We start from the raw sequence: 15,222 nt of genomic DNA on the forward strand, positions 1-15,222 counted from the left end.
GACATTTAAACTAGGGTACGCAACATGGGCCATCCGAAATGGATTATGGGGACCAGAACCCCCCCCCCCCTGGCCATCATGTTATTCAGAAAATAACTTCTTTCTACAATTTTATAATGGAAAATTTCTCGTCCTTGTATCAATATCCAAATGTAACGAGGTAAAATATATGTATGATATTTTATATTCGCAAATATATTCTGATAGTAGCTACGTAGAGTCCAACAATTCAACTTCGATTATTTCCTGCATGCAGTGCGATGAACATTGAACGGAAAGAAATGTCACAATCATTTTCCGTCCTTTCAAATTTCATGTAATAAATTTGATAAATCTCAGTATCCTCTACTATTTCACACCTTTCGCAGAGGAAACCAACGAATAAGGCCAACAATAAAGTTTCACTGTTTTTCTACTGTCAATCACTCTGTAGAGATATTTTTTTCTTCTTCTCAAAAATCAAAATGCCTAATATACTACTTACCATCCTTCACAACTCCTGCCTGAAACAATTCTTCCAACTCAGGAACAGACCTTCCATTTCGGATTGTTTACACTTTTTTCGTAAATTCCGAAAATCCCTTCTCCAGAACGTCATCAATAACTCCCGGTCCCCCTATTTTATCACTTCACAGCACCGACAAACGATAGAGATCCTGTAATGTAAATAATATGAACGAAACACTCGCTGCAAATTTCACACGACAGAAGAAAGCAAAAGTCAACCTCCCACGGTATGTTGTGTCCGGTCCCGCTATGCCCGAAAACCACGCGTTCTTGTGGACGAATGAATCGGAGTTGCCAGTCGACAAAGTATTTTGTAGAAGGGAGATAATTAAGGACAAGTAGAAAATACGTCAGCATAGATCCCAGAACACTTCAAAAGCTAAACTACCGTACATCACTTTGCAATGTCTGGCGGGAGGGCGGGGGATCATTCAAATCCCATTGTAAGTGTTGTGTTTTATTATGTTTTTCTTTTATCATTCATTCATATCGTCGGGTCACCAATCAACACCCATGCTATGGAACTCAAAGGAAATGTTGATCCCGAAAGGAGATAAACAGATACTTTCATACACTGAGAATTGTGCGAAATTTGAAAATTGTTCACATATTTTCCCCTCGACACAGTGACAGTCCAGTCTGGTCCTCACCTCCCTATACGAAAAAAAAACCTTGCTAGTGTAACTTTACCCTCACATAAATATTTTACATGTGATAGTTTACGCGTATATTAAATATGATCTTCCACCACTACATATTCTTGCCCTCCTCTCTGATTCCTGTATCACTTTTTATAATGTGTTTTTATTGCAACCCAACACAGTGATCTATCTACGCGTGGCTGCTAAATGCTAGTAAGCTAAGCATTCCAGAAAAAAAAATATATGTTGACTACTGTCAACACTGCATACGCTGTCAAAATCTTGGGTACCCTCGCCGCTTAGAACCGGGAAAAAAGTGGGAGAGAGAATAAGCGCGGGCAGACCCAAACACGTGGTCGGGGCTGATATGAGCCAATGGGGCTACCTTCCGAATTTCTAGGGTACCAAGCAGAAGAAACAGCGTCTTTCTGCGGAAATCGGCAACGCGGATCGGGTGGGTGCCGAAGTCACAATTGGGATCATTCGGGACTGCCTTCAGGAAGGCAGCAGCGTGTTCGTGCGGAAATCGGAATTTCTTGCAGTGGAACTGCTTTCGGAGCGATTACTGTTGAATTTTCATGTTAGGGGAAGACGAAAAAATGTTCATTTTTTCTTATTTCGTTGTGGGTACGCAGAGCGTACCTTGCGTATCCCGAATGCACGCCGCTGATATATATATATATATATCTCCCTCTGTCTTTGTCGTTATCTCTGTATTTCTCTCTTTCTCTATGTATCTATATATATATCTCTCCCTCTCTTTGTCGTTATCTCTGTATTTCTCTCTCACTCTCTCTCTTTGTCTATATCTCTATGTTTCTCCTCTGTTTCTCTGTCGTTATCTATATATCGCTCTCTCTGTGTATGTCTAATTTCTTAACCTGTGCATTTCTCTCTTTCTCTCTAGATCCTTCTCTCTTTATCTGTCTGCATCTTTCTCTCTATATATTTTAAGCTCTCAGTCTTAATCAGGATTTGTGTTCTTCCACAAAACTCTCTTTTCATCTCTCTCTCTCTCTCTCTCTCTTTCTCTTTCTCTGTGGGTCTCTACGTGTGTTATCTTCATCTGTGTGTTTCTCTTTCTCTCTCTGTCTTTTTCTCTTTTTCTGACTGCACGTCACTTTCTCTTCTCCCTATAACACAGTCTCAACCAGGAAAAATAGAGGAACTAATTCATAACAAGCTGAAATTTGTTATGTGGCATCTTTATAGCATTAATAACAATATACCAAAAGTCCCCGGCGATCGCCATGCCGCTGAGGACGCCATATTGAAAAATGGCGGATAAATTCCAGTTTTCACTAAACTAAAGAACTAATTGACAATAGCTTGCTGTTGGACATATATCTTTTTTATAACATTACTCACATCAATTACAACATGTTAAGTTTTCTGCAGATCATTGACACGATAGGTAACGGCGCCATATTGGATAATTTCAATATTTCGCATGATAATGGAATTGACTTGTAACAAAATGGAATTTGGCAAATATGTAAGGTATGACAATATTCTGTAATATTTGCCGTCTCATCAGGCAGGCTATTGTTTTCACGTGTCTCGTTCTGTTCACAAACTAAATCAGATTGTCACTATGGTAATGCATTCCTGTAGGTAACACACCACAAAGGACATATCTGAATCTGAGTTAGTCGCTTTCATCATTGTCATGTTAGTCATCGACATCTTCACAGGCGCGTCGCCTGATAATGCTCGCATGAACACTCATGCATCTTGAATTACGTACATATTAAATGCAGACACACACATATTTTTATTCAAAAAAATACTATGTTTGATGTACGAGTATATACACAAAATTTACTCTGACACGACTTATTTCACGTCTGATAACTTTTTTAGATAGTTGGTAACACTGACTCCTACGGTGTTCCACGAAGGGTGTTGAACACATTTGCAATGCGTGTTGCATCGAGCTGACAGCTAAGGGGCTGTTGGCTACTATACCCCGAAGATGTTCACTTCGCTGTGCGAACACTGCAAACGACAATACTTCTTACATTCGGCACCAGAGTGCAGCATATACAAGGCATGTCTTGGGGGACTCGGAAATGTCTGGCTACATAGTTGCAAACTTTAGCGACAATTCGCTAAACCTGGCGGATTTTAAAGGGGGGGAGGGACAATTTCCCCTAGGTCCTTCTTTCATTACTTCAAATATAGCGTGATTTTGGGGGGAAATTGTTGAAAATAAATTGAACAGTTATTCTCACTTTTTCAATTGAATATGAAGTTACAAGGCAGAGGAGTAAATCTGCATTCAGTACACAAACATTATTGTGAACACTCGTATGCGAACCGTACGGGACGCCACTGCATCTTCACCACTGTCTCCTCTGGAGAAACTGAAAACAATAATGAAAGTCGTACAGGAAACACCTTGGCAAGGTACACATAGTGTTCATCTACATTTCTAACATTTGATCTTCAGTTTTTCGATCGAAATGACTGGACACAGTTAAAGGCCTTTTCGTGTCGCACAATTCCATTTGCAGCAAGCTTGATTTGAACACGAGTCTTTTCAATGATTGCAGAGAATTTTATATGGTCAAGTGGAAGAAAAGGCTCCACAAACTTCGCCATGTAAAACAAGACGAAATAAGTAAATCGCACGGGCGATTCACGTCGAATGCTCTAGAAGAATGAAATTTTTCAGAAGTTGGAATATCATGGCGGCTTTCCGAAAGGAGAGGGATGTTCGAAAATAACTTTGCTGGTGCGGATCCCACTTAAAACTGTAGGCCCAGTCCCGATTAGCCTTACACAAGTTTGGCCTTTTTTTTATCGTCCAGCGCAGCGTCAACCGACTGTTAAAATCAAGGTTGTTAAAAATCCAGGAATTTTAAATAAATTCAATTCCGGTCAGGAGAGAAAATCAGGAAGCGTAAATGGGTTCTGGACCGTAAAGAACATTTTTATCTAAAGTATTTCAATTCGGTCCAGGAACCTTTTCCCCGGCTGAATTTAAATTCGGTCCAGGAACATTTTTTCAGACTGAATTTAAATTCGGTCCAGGAACATTTTTTCAGACTGAATTTAAATTCGGTCCAGGAACATTTTTTCAGACTGAATTTAAATTCGGTCCAGGAACATTTTGTCAGACTGAATTTAAATTCGGTCCAGGAACATTTTGTCAGACTGAATTTAAATTCGGTCCAGGAACATTTTGTCAGACTGAATTTAAATTCGGTCCAGGAACATTTTTTCAGACTGAATTTAAATTCGGTCCAGGAACTTTTTTCAGACTGAATTTAAATTCGGTCCAGGAACATTTTTTCAGACTGAATTTAAATTCGGTCCAGGAACATTTTTTCAGACTGAATTTAAATTCGGTCCAGGAACATTTTTTTTCAGACTGAATTTAAAGTCGGTCCAGGAACATTTTTTCAGACTGAATTTAAATTCGGTCCAGGAACATTTTTTCAGACTGAATTTAAATTCGGTCCAGGAACATTTTTTCAGACTGAATTTAAATTCGGTCCAGGAACATTTTTTCAGACTGAATTTAAATTCGGTCCAGGAACATTTTTTCAGACTGAATTTAAATTCGGTCCAGGAACTTTTTTTCAGACTGAATTTAAATTCGGTCCAGGAACATTTTTTCAGACTGAATTTAAATTCGGTCCAGGAACTTTTTTCAGACTGAATTTAAATTCGGTCCAGGAACATTTTTTCAGACTGAATTTAAATTCGGTCCAGGAACTTTTTTTCAGACTGAATTTAAATTCGGTCCAGGAACAATTTTTCAGACTGAATTTAAATTCGGTCCAGGAACATTTTTTCAGACTGAATTTAAATTCGGTCCAGGAACATTTTTTTCAGACTGAATTTAAAGTCGGTCCAGGAACTTTTTTTCAGACTGAATTTAAATTCGGTCCAGGAACATTTTTTCAGACTGAATTTAAATTCGGTCCAGGAACATTTTTTCAGACTGAATTTAAATTCGGTCCAGGAACATTTTTTCAGACTGAATTTAAATTCGGTCCAGGAACATTTTTTCAGACTGAATTTAAATTCGGTCCAGGAACATTTTTTCAGACTGAATTTAAATTCGGTCCAGGAACATTTTTTCAGACTGAATTTAAATTCGGTCCAGGAACTTTTTTCAGACTGAATTTAAATTCGGTCCAGGAACATTTTTTCAGACTGAATTTAAATTCGGTCCAGGAACTTTTTTTCAGACTGAATTTAAATTCGGTCCAGGAACATTTTTTCAGACTGAATTTAAATTCGGTCCAGGAACATTTTTTTCAGACTGAATTTAAATTCGGTCCAGGAACTTTTTTTCAGACTGAATTTAAATTCGGTCCAGGAACATTTTTTCAGACTGAATTTAAATTCGGTCCAGGAACTTTTTTCAGACTGAATTTAAATTCGGTCCAGGAACTTTTTTCAGACTGAATTTAAATTCGGTCCAGGAACATTTTTTCAGACTGAATTTAAATTCGGTCCAGGAACATTTTTTTCAGACTGAATTTAAATTCGGTCCAGGAACTTTTTTTCAGTGTAACAATACGCAACGTGGACCGAATTCAAATTGGTCGACAAAAATGTTCCGGTCCTTCAGCAGAACCCAATAGAACCTATTAGAATTTATTGGTTCTTGTATCTTTAACAACTTTATATAAAAGGGGATTGAGCAAATCGTTACATGGAACAAAGACTATTAGCGAACAAATGTTGTAAACGAGTGCATAACGTTGCGTACTCGCTCCTTATTGGTACATTCGAACTGCACTAGGTGACGTCACATATGACAAGACCAAAGTTTAAATCTGCTTTCGGACACAGTCTTAGCTTGGGAATTTGGGAACTTTCTTGTGGAAAATAAGGGTTTGATTAAGTTGTTTTTTTCCGTCCACTTTATGCACAGATAGGCTAATCGAGACTGGACCTACTGTGCAGTGTACATCCACCGGGTATCGAACCCAGGTCCCCTCGATTACAAGGCAACAACTAACCACAACGCCATCGGTAAGGCCCGTGGAAAATAAGGACATGTTAGGTCTTCCCATAGCACAGGAGATAACGCTGTTGCATTGTGATCGAAGGATCTCGGATTCGATTTACTAGCTGAGAGTAAATGGACTTTAAACCCAACATGACATCACACACCTATCATGTCTTAGCTTTTAGTATTGTGTATTACTAACACAATGTGTATAATACTAAATCAAATATTTGGGATCGTACATTTCTGTATTGTAACTCCATATCACGTACATAAAATCAACATGTTTCCATGACAATAACAATATACAGGTTTTTACAAATGATCTTCCTGATTTGAGACATATGTAAAGGGTGCGGCAGAAATAGTTAGACGATGTTTTTTTGCAAAATTATTACTTTAATGAACTTTTATTTAAAAAAAACATTTATATGCCAAGAATTTACATACAAAAGCATTACATATGGTAATTACTTCTTGAAAATTATTTCACTGAGGTGTGCACCATGGGTAGTCAAACAGATCTCTGCACGTCGCCTCAGCGCACTCACAGCTCGTTGCACCATGTTGAGCGGGGTTTGTTGGATTGCAAGTTGAATTGAGTCACGCAAATCCTGTAATGTTGCAGGTTTATTTGCATACACTACTTGCTTCAAGTAACCCTATAGGAAGAAGTCACATGTCGATAGATCCGGCGAGCGTGCAGGCCAAGGAACATTGCCGCGACGAGAGATAACTCTTCCAGGAAACATCCTCCCAAGAATGTTGATTGAAGCATTTGCTGTGTGTGACGTGGCTCCGTCTTGTTGAAACCACACCCGTGTAAGGCGACGCCGTCTCAGTTCTGGGAGAACGAAGTTTTCGAGCATGGCCACATATCGAGTGCACGTGACAGTTACAGTGTCACCATCCTCGTTCTCGAAAAAGTATGGTCCAATAATTCCATCAAAAGAGACACCACACCATACTGTTACTTTAGGGCTATGAAGGGGCACTTCATGCAGCAACCTTGGATTTTTGTTTGCCCAGTAACGGCAATTATGCTTATTCACACAACCATTAATGTGGAAATGAGCCTCGTCTGACATGATTAACCTGTGCAGAAAGTTAGGGTTCTCATTAGTCATTTGTAACACCCAATTACAGAAGTGAACGCGTTCATTGAAATCTTGAGGGAGTAACTTGTGAATCATCTGAATTTTGAATGGGTGGAAGTGTAGGTCCTGGTGTAATATTCGCCGCACACTCCTATCTGAAATGCCAAGTGACACAGCATTCCTACGAGCTGAACGCCTCGGACTTTGTTTCAATGCCTCTCGAACCATCTCTATGTTTCCTGGTGTCCTCACTGTACGATGACGACCTGGGGATTTCTTTGATGTTGCAGGCGCCGAAGCTCGGAAATTCTTCACCCAATTAAGAATAGTTTGTCGTGTCGGTACTTGTCCATTTCTACCAATGTTAAAATGACGCCTGAACTTACGCTGCGTAATTGTTGCAGAGTCTTTGTTCTTCAAAAAACACTCCACAGCGAAAGCGCGATGTTCGTTCGGCCAACGCTCCATGTCTACTGACGGAAGGATTACGGCGCATGCGCAATGAACATTCGACCAAAACTACATGCATACAAAATGCTTTGAACCACTTTACAAAACAAAACCAACAATGAACACTTAATTTATCAGGATACGTTTCTATGTTCATTTTACATCGTCTAACTATTTCTGCCGCACCCATCACGTTTAATGAAACTCAGATACAACGTAAAGAGGAACTCGTAAAGTTTGATTTTATAACCTCACAAGTGTTCAATGTGAGCCCCTTTGGTAAAACTTGTAAGGACCCATCCCATTGTTTCCTCGTTTACTGGCGAACGGCCAGTTGACTTTCTCTTACAAATGCACCCCCTTTCTTTCAAATCAGTTACGAATTAAAGCCCACTGGGTGGATCTGCACCACACTTTGTACGGTAATATCGCTGCACCAGAGGCGTCTCCTGAACGCATGCGGTGCCATGCTGCGCATGCGTCAATTGTGGGAAAAATACAGTTTGCTCTGCGACGACATTAATGAGTATTTCTACGTTCTATAGGAGAGGTATTTATTTTACACGAGGGTGCTCAACTAAGTTTGTATTACATTTCTTGGATCTGAAGTGAAAGAAAGTAATAATTATTTTCCCATAATTGACGCATGCGTCACTTCAGATCTAAGAAATGTAATATATACTTAGTTGAGCGTTCTCTTGTACAATAAATACTTCTGCTATAGAATGTAGAAATACTCATTAATGTCGTCGCAGAGCAAGCTGTCCTTTTCCCACAATTTACGCATGCGGAGCATGGCACCGCATGCGTTCAGGAGACGCCTCTGCGCTGCACACTAATAACAGGCTGGTGTACGTGGAAATCTAACACACAATACGCTTTCCTATCTATGCCGGCAGCCATGATCTCTCGTAGTTATTGTTGCGGTAATGACCGACTTCTGATGCGTTGATACTCTGGTAATTTAAGTTAACTGTTTTACCTTAGGCGTAGTTCTACCAGATGAATAACACGGTACATCGATTTAGATTTTAGAATATTTATAATACTAAAGAATACATATTGGTATGTAGAAACGTAATTACAACTGTCTAATATCGTAGATAATAGGAGACGCGCGCGTAGTATGTTGCACGGCCGAGCTCACATGAGCAAGTCAAGTCCTATTCGCTGCGCGCGCATGCGCCGCAGACGGCTCGCAGCAGAATGCTTTCATTCCCGAACAGTTATTATGCAGCAGTTTTACCAACCGTATCTGAAATGATATGAAATAAAACTCTTTTACGACTGTTTCAGCCCATGGCTGCATATTGAACTTTTAAAATAATGTACAACAATACATGACCTTGTTTCATGATGCTAATTTCCTTCTCCTTCTCTTTGCAGGTGTAGGCATGCATGACGTAGTGTGGTGGTGAGGGCATGGAGGGTTGCGCAGGGATGTCGGGTGAGTGCGTCGACGAAGAGTTCTCCGTGAACCGGGAACTGGAGGAAATAGCCCGCAAGAATCAATATGGCGGCGGCTACGGGCGAGGTAGCCCCGCGAGGCGCCGCAGCCCGGCGTGCGAGGTGTGCTCGGGGAGCGGAGGCGGCGGCGGCGGCGGCGGTGGCGGTAGCGGCGGGAGCGAGTCCTGGTGCGTCTACTGCGGCCGGAGCGTCCCCTTGGGCCGGCGGTACCCGCCGCATTGTAGCTCTTGCAGCCCTCACCGCCGCGCGGCCCACAGCCTCGCCAACGGTGGGCTCGCCAAGGGCTACGAAGCGGAGGACGTTTCGAGGTGCCGAAACCCGGGAAGTGCGAGGGGACGCTCCGGGCTCTACTATTCTCCTCCCGGGACATCCTACACGATAGTGGAACGTCCGGTGCCGCTCCGGGAGATCGGGTTCAGGCCGATCCGGCACGACGAGGCCGGAAACGCGTCGCGAACGTACGCCGACCCGCCGCCGTCGACATCGTCTTCGACCCACCACGGTTACAAGGCCCCCAGAGGGACATACCTCGGTAGCAGCGGCTCCGGGCCCGCGAGCGCCCGTCACGGACGACACCAGAAGAAGGAACCCATCTCTCCGGAGCAGGTGATCCAGATCCTCGGCTCCGGGAAGGACGCGAGGAGGTCCGCCAAGTCCCCGCTTCGAAGCCCCCCCTCCCGGACCCACGTGAGCCCCCACAGAGACGATGCCCCCTTGCATCCCGTGCACCCTGTGCATCCCGTGCACCCTGTTCACCCCGTGCACCCTGTTCACCCCGTGCACCCTGTGCACCCCGTGCAACCCGTGCACCCCGAGCAGCGCGAGGTCGGGGTGCAGAGCCCCCCTCTGCCGGAGACGACAGTGAGGACGGTGCACATGGTGAGGCCTCCGGATGCCAGCCACGGATTCGGGATCTGCGTCAAGGGAGGAAAGGATACGGGTAAGTGACGTCACGCTTATCTTCTTTCACATTATAAATACATTGAATGTTTTCTGTATATCCCTTGCAACGTTCCGTTTCAGGTTTAATGAAACATTTGAATTACTTTCATTGGCGTAACGTGGAAGTGGGGGGGGGGGAGTTAAACTTGAGACTTAACTGTCGGGGGACAGAATCGAAAAGTTGTCCACCCTATAAAACTACCGAGAATTACATAACTTTCAGTAGTTATGGCCAACTTATGTGGGCCCCTGAGGTTCGAGCACAAGCAATAATTTATTGTGTTGTTATTATTATCGTGACTCGTAGCGGAGAACTTATTGAAATCAACCAATAACAGATTAAAAAAACAAAAGCCGGCCTTCGTGGCGGAGTGATTAGCACATCACGCTACGACGCCAGGGGTCCCAGGTTCGAATCCCGGCCTGGGCATGGATGTTTGTGAGTGTCCATTTATCAATTTCATCAATCATATCATCACTCATCCCCATCTTCGCAAATTAGCCAAAAGTGGCACAAGAAGCGAAGTAAAATAAAGCAAATCAATTAAAAAACAAAAAGGTGGATGCATTTTATACATGGATATTTGTGTGAAATTATAAGGCCACAAAATGTTTTTTCAAAAGTTGTTGCCCCTGAACTTTTGTTACCTTTGAGAAATCGTAGAAAATATTCTTTATTACTTTGTTCCTCAAGCAGGGTAACGAAAATACCCTTATATTGTAAATTTTAATAAACCTTAATGTTTTGGGAGGCAAGTGGCTCCACTTGCCCCTGCCAAGTTACACCTAAACTCCATACCAGCTAACTGCAGACCAGGCGAACGAGAACAATTCTGCGCAAGTAGTGACGCGAGATGGCTCCACCAATGAACAGTGAGAAACGGGATTGTGTAATGCGCGACGGGAGTTACCCGATCTCCTCCTTCGCTATGCAGCGTTGCAAACTTTTGAAAATAATAATATAGAACGCACATGGCAAACGGACCGTATTTTCGTCTCCAGGTCCGTACGATTGATTTAAGAATTTCTTAGGTAAATATTAGGGATAAAACTGCAAGAGCAAATTGTCATAAGCCGTGCATTTAGCGTACGGACTAAGGTCCGGACCGTACATCCTTACATGTACGGTCAGGACCGTACGGTTGGCAACGCTGCGCTTTCACCACTCGATTTTCCTCCTCCTCCTCTGCCGATATGCTCGGCCCGCTCTACAGTTAGCTGGGACAGAGTATATGCTGCTTTGTCCACAGTCTTTTTCGTTATATTCTTCGACACACCTATAAATAGGCTTACCATATTTTTTTGGGTCCAACCCTAGACATATTGGCGATCAACTCGTTACTGCTGAATTTAATTTTTTTTTTACAAAAATAAATTGAAATTACTTAAAAGCCTTAACATTTTATTGGAACATTAAACTATAAATTGTACAAGAAAAAATATTAACATTATTTTGTAAAATCAATCAATTAATTTTCAAATGTTTAATTGAATAATACATTTTCTGATGTTTAGGGAACCTCTCTGTTCTAGGAAGCATTATCTGTTAGTTGACTTTTCACTAGACATGACTTTCTTCAGAAATGGCTAGTTTGTTTTAATAACATCATAAAATTCACAAGAAAGTTCTGAATTAATTTTAACATTCAGCAGACGTTTAACAGTGGATACTGGAAGTCTACCTCTTTCTGCAGACCAAATATTCTCCATAATTGAAAACACTCTCAATTGAAGAAGATGTTTCAGGCAAAGACATAGCAAACCATTTTAGAAATGTTGGTACAGTCACGAACACTGCCGGCTTGTAATGAATGCATTGACTTTCAATGGAATCGTTACAAGCCGGCAGTGTCCGTGACTGTACATGAAATATCAGTATTTTGAAACACCTTAAAAATTGCTTGCCTTGACCACCAAGACGCTCACGGAAGTACGGAAACGGAACCGCTCAGAAGTCGATATCTCGAGCAAGAATCGACCTTATAATCGATCGATCCTTGCCGGTCATAAATTCTGGTCGTGAATATTCAATACCGGTAACTATATTCATGTTCAGATTCTGAAAACCCCGGACATCACCTCGGACAGCACTAAAAAAAACAGGACTGTCTGGGAATTCCCGGACGTGTGGTAAGCCTACCTATAAAGGGATCATAAAAGTACCTGCGCAAAAACCGCGGGTCTTGTGCATCGCGCATGGAGGAGAGGAGTAGTGGGGAGCAGGCTTCACAGTGACCGAGCTGAATGGATGGAGGAGAAGATGGGCGAAGGCTGCGCCCTTACGGCGGACAGAGAATACTCGAGTAACTTTTGTATGATTGATTAATATAACATGTTCAAACTTATGAAAGATTTGTAAATTTACATGAAAATTTAAATTATGCTGCAAGTTTTAGACTTTAAATTTGGAAAACAATTTTTTGCCCATGGACGCTTGAATAGCTAGGCTTGAATTTCGGAAAGAGCAAGACACGGAGTCGTAGGAGGCCAGGAACAGGCCGACAGCTTTATGATCGTCAAGGGACAACTGTGTAAACGAAAAGTCGAGTTCATTAGCTTGGTAACAGGCAACAAGGGGCTTTGGTGAATGTTGTGCAAACGTGCTTACGGAAGAGAACATCGTCCTCGTATTTAACCCGCGAAAAACGACCGATTTCCAGGAAACGTTTCCTATTTCGGTGGCGCATTCACAATGTAATGCCTTTCTACCTACTCGATGGCCGAGTCAAGTGCTCGGAAATTCCGGGTTCGAATCCGATCTGGGCATGCGTATTCGTTGTCTCCTCGTCAATTTAATTTGATCATCACTCATCCTCATTGTCGGTATTAGCCAAAAGTGATAGAAAAGCGACGCAAAATGACAATTTCATGTGAGAAGCATAAATTTGTTTACGTCACTCTGCACATTCTACAAATCATTTTGCATTTGTACCTTGAAGAAGCCATAAGCGAAAAGTTTTAACAATATTTACTTTCGAAGCTCCCTTTGAATGCGCCACTCTGGACATATAGTGCCACTTTCTAGGTAAAACAGCCAAATTGCTATAATATTACATTAACATACGAGGCGCATCCAGAAAGTAAGTTCCGAAAGTGCCCCAAGATGGCACAAGTGGTCAGAGCGGTACGCGCTTGCGCAGGAATGGAGGAGGAATACGTATCCATAACCTGGTGCAAGCGCAGTTGTGTGAAGTCAGTGGTGAGAGAACTGTACGGGAAACATGGCTGCATGCATATAGTCTCCCGCCAAGTGCGAGGTAATCAGGTTTATCCACGCTAAGAAGCTGTCGGCGTCAGAGATCTACTACAGTTCTCTCACCACTGACTCCACGCAACTGCGCTTGCGCCAGGTTATGGATACGTATTCCTCCTCCACTCCTGCGCAAGCGCGTCCCGCTCTGACCACTAGTGCCATCTTGGGGCACTTTCGAAACTTACTTTCTGGATGCACACTGAGAATATTACTGAATGTATTTAAGCCGGCGCCGATGGATGGCGTGGCTATGTCGCAACGCTTGATCTGATTCCCTATTGTTAAATAAATGTCTAAAAGGAACTCATGTTTAAAATAAATATTGAACTGTTATTAGGTGAAAGAACAAACAAAAAAATACGGCACGTGAAAGGACACCGTGAAAGTATCGGGGCCTTATTGAAATAATTACCATCGTAAATTTGTACAAAAATGGATTTAGCAAACAGCTTTTTGCTGGTGTCAATACAAACGTTTCCAAATACAGAAAAACTTCTCCTAACGGACATCTCTAAATTACGGAAATTTTTAAATACATGGGGTTTAATGGCCATATTACTTCTCAATAACGGACATTCTTAATAACGGACGCGGACACTGAAAACTACCTCCCAACGCAAAGAAAACTTCTTAATAACGGACAGCCTGAAAGAAAACGGTCGCCATTCCTGGAATTCGACACAACAATGACCAGTATTTCGAACCAGTGCGCATTGTTTCATGTCACACCAAACGCACAGTAAAAATATAGATGATTATTTTGGACAATCTGGGCCTGGCCAGAAATAGTTAGAGCCTATTAAAAGTGAAAGAGAATTTTGAATGCAGCAATTTAACAAAGGATTTCACTACGTGTACTGTATTTTCTTTTTTGAAATTTGTAATGTGTGTAGGGATACTTAAGTAAATTTAAATTCACAGTATGTAGTACAGTATTTTGTTCCTTGATTGTAGAAAAAGAAACATTATGTTCGTTAAGTCCATGCTGTAATATCCTTATCCCTATTGTGTAACATCCTACACTTTTTTTCTGAATAGCGGACACTTCTTATTAACGGACATTTTCCCCCCAGGCCTGTCCGTTATTAATAAGTTTTACTGTATACACTGTTGATTTGTTAATGATGGATCTGATAATTGTGTAAAGAAGTTTTGAAGTAAACGGTAAAAAGTCTGAATATGTGCTTTGATTAGAAGTATGCGAAAGTAACATCTTTACGAGACATGAGAAATTTTCAGTATTAATGAATAAAGTATTATAAAATAATACATCATGGTGCCTTACTTAAAGTACATGTAGTTGAAATATTGATGTAGTAACGGTTTTTTGCATGCTGTAATAATTGCACTCAATATCCTAGAAAATATTATTATAAATATCGCAATAGGACAGAGAGATATACACTATCTACCAAAAAGTAATTGGGCACCTGTACAAAATTGTTGTTTGGTGGTGCGAACCCTGTTAGAACCTCGTGGAGCCACCTCTTGGTACTATAACAGCAGCCACCTGTCAGGCATGCTCTCGACTAGTTTGTGGAAGAAGTCCATGGGAATAAGTCGCCATTCCTCTTCCAATATCTCACTCAGTTGGACAATTAAATTTGCCCGCATCTCCCGAAACCTCACCCGCCGGTCCAATGTATTCCAAAGGTGTTCTATGGGATTGAGATCAGGACTCTGTGCCGGCCAGACCAATCGGTGAACATTGTTGTTGGCATACCACTGCATAGTAGCTTCCGAAACATGGCACCTAGCTTTCTCATCCTGGAAGTAACATGGGTCCATTCCGTAAAAACGCCACAAGGTTCGGAGCATTTCATTGTCTAGTATTGAACAGTATGCCTGTGAGTTCATTGTGCCACGAAAAACCACCAGTGGTCCCACAACGTA

The 15,222-nt window shown here is 41.7% G+C and overlaps 1 protein-coding gene across 6 annotated transcripts in view; it reads left to right on the forward strand.

Annotated features, from left to right (window-relative positions):
* The window catches only part of dysc (whirlin protein dyschronic), an 817,084-nt gene that overhangs the window by 113,233 nt on the left and 688,629 nt on the right, over positions 1-15,222 (forward strand). For all 6 annotated transcript variants that reach the window (XM_083113360.1, XM_083113363.1, XM_083113365.1 and 3 more), the window contains exon 2: positions 9,054-10,074. In XM_083113360.1, the coding sequence (XP_082969486.1) occupies positions 9,090-10,074 (985 nt within the window). In that variant the 5' untranslated portion in view covers positions 9,054-9,089. The remainder of the gene's footprint in view (positions 1-9,053; positions 10,075-15,222) is intronic.

This window comes from Lepisma saccharinum, chromosome 27 (assembly GCF_977018435.1).
Source record: "Lepisma saccharinum chromosome 27, izLepSacc3.1, whole genome shotgun sequence".
NCBI lineage: Eukaryota > Metazoa > Arthropoda > Insecta > Zygentoma > Lepismatidae > Lepisma > Lepisma saccharinum.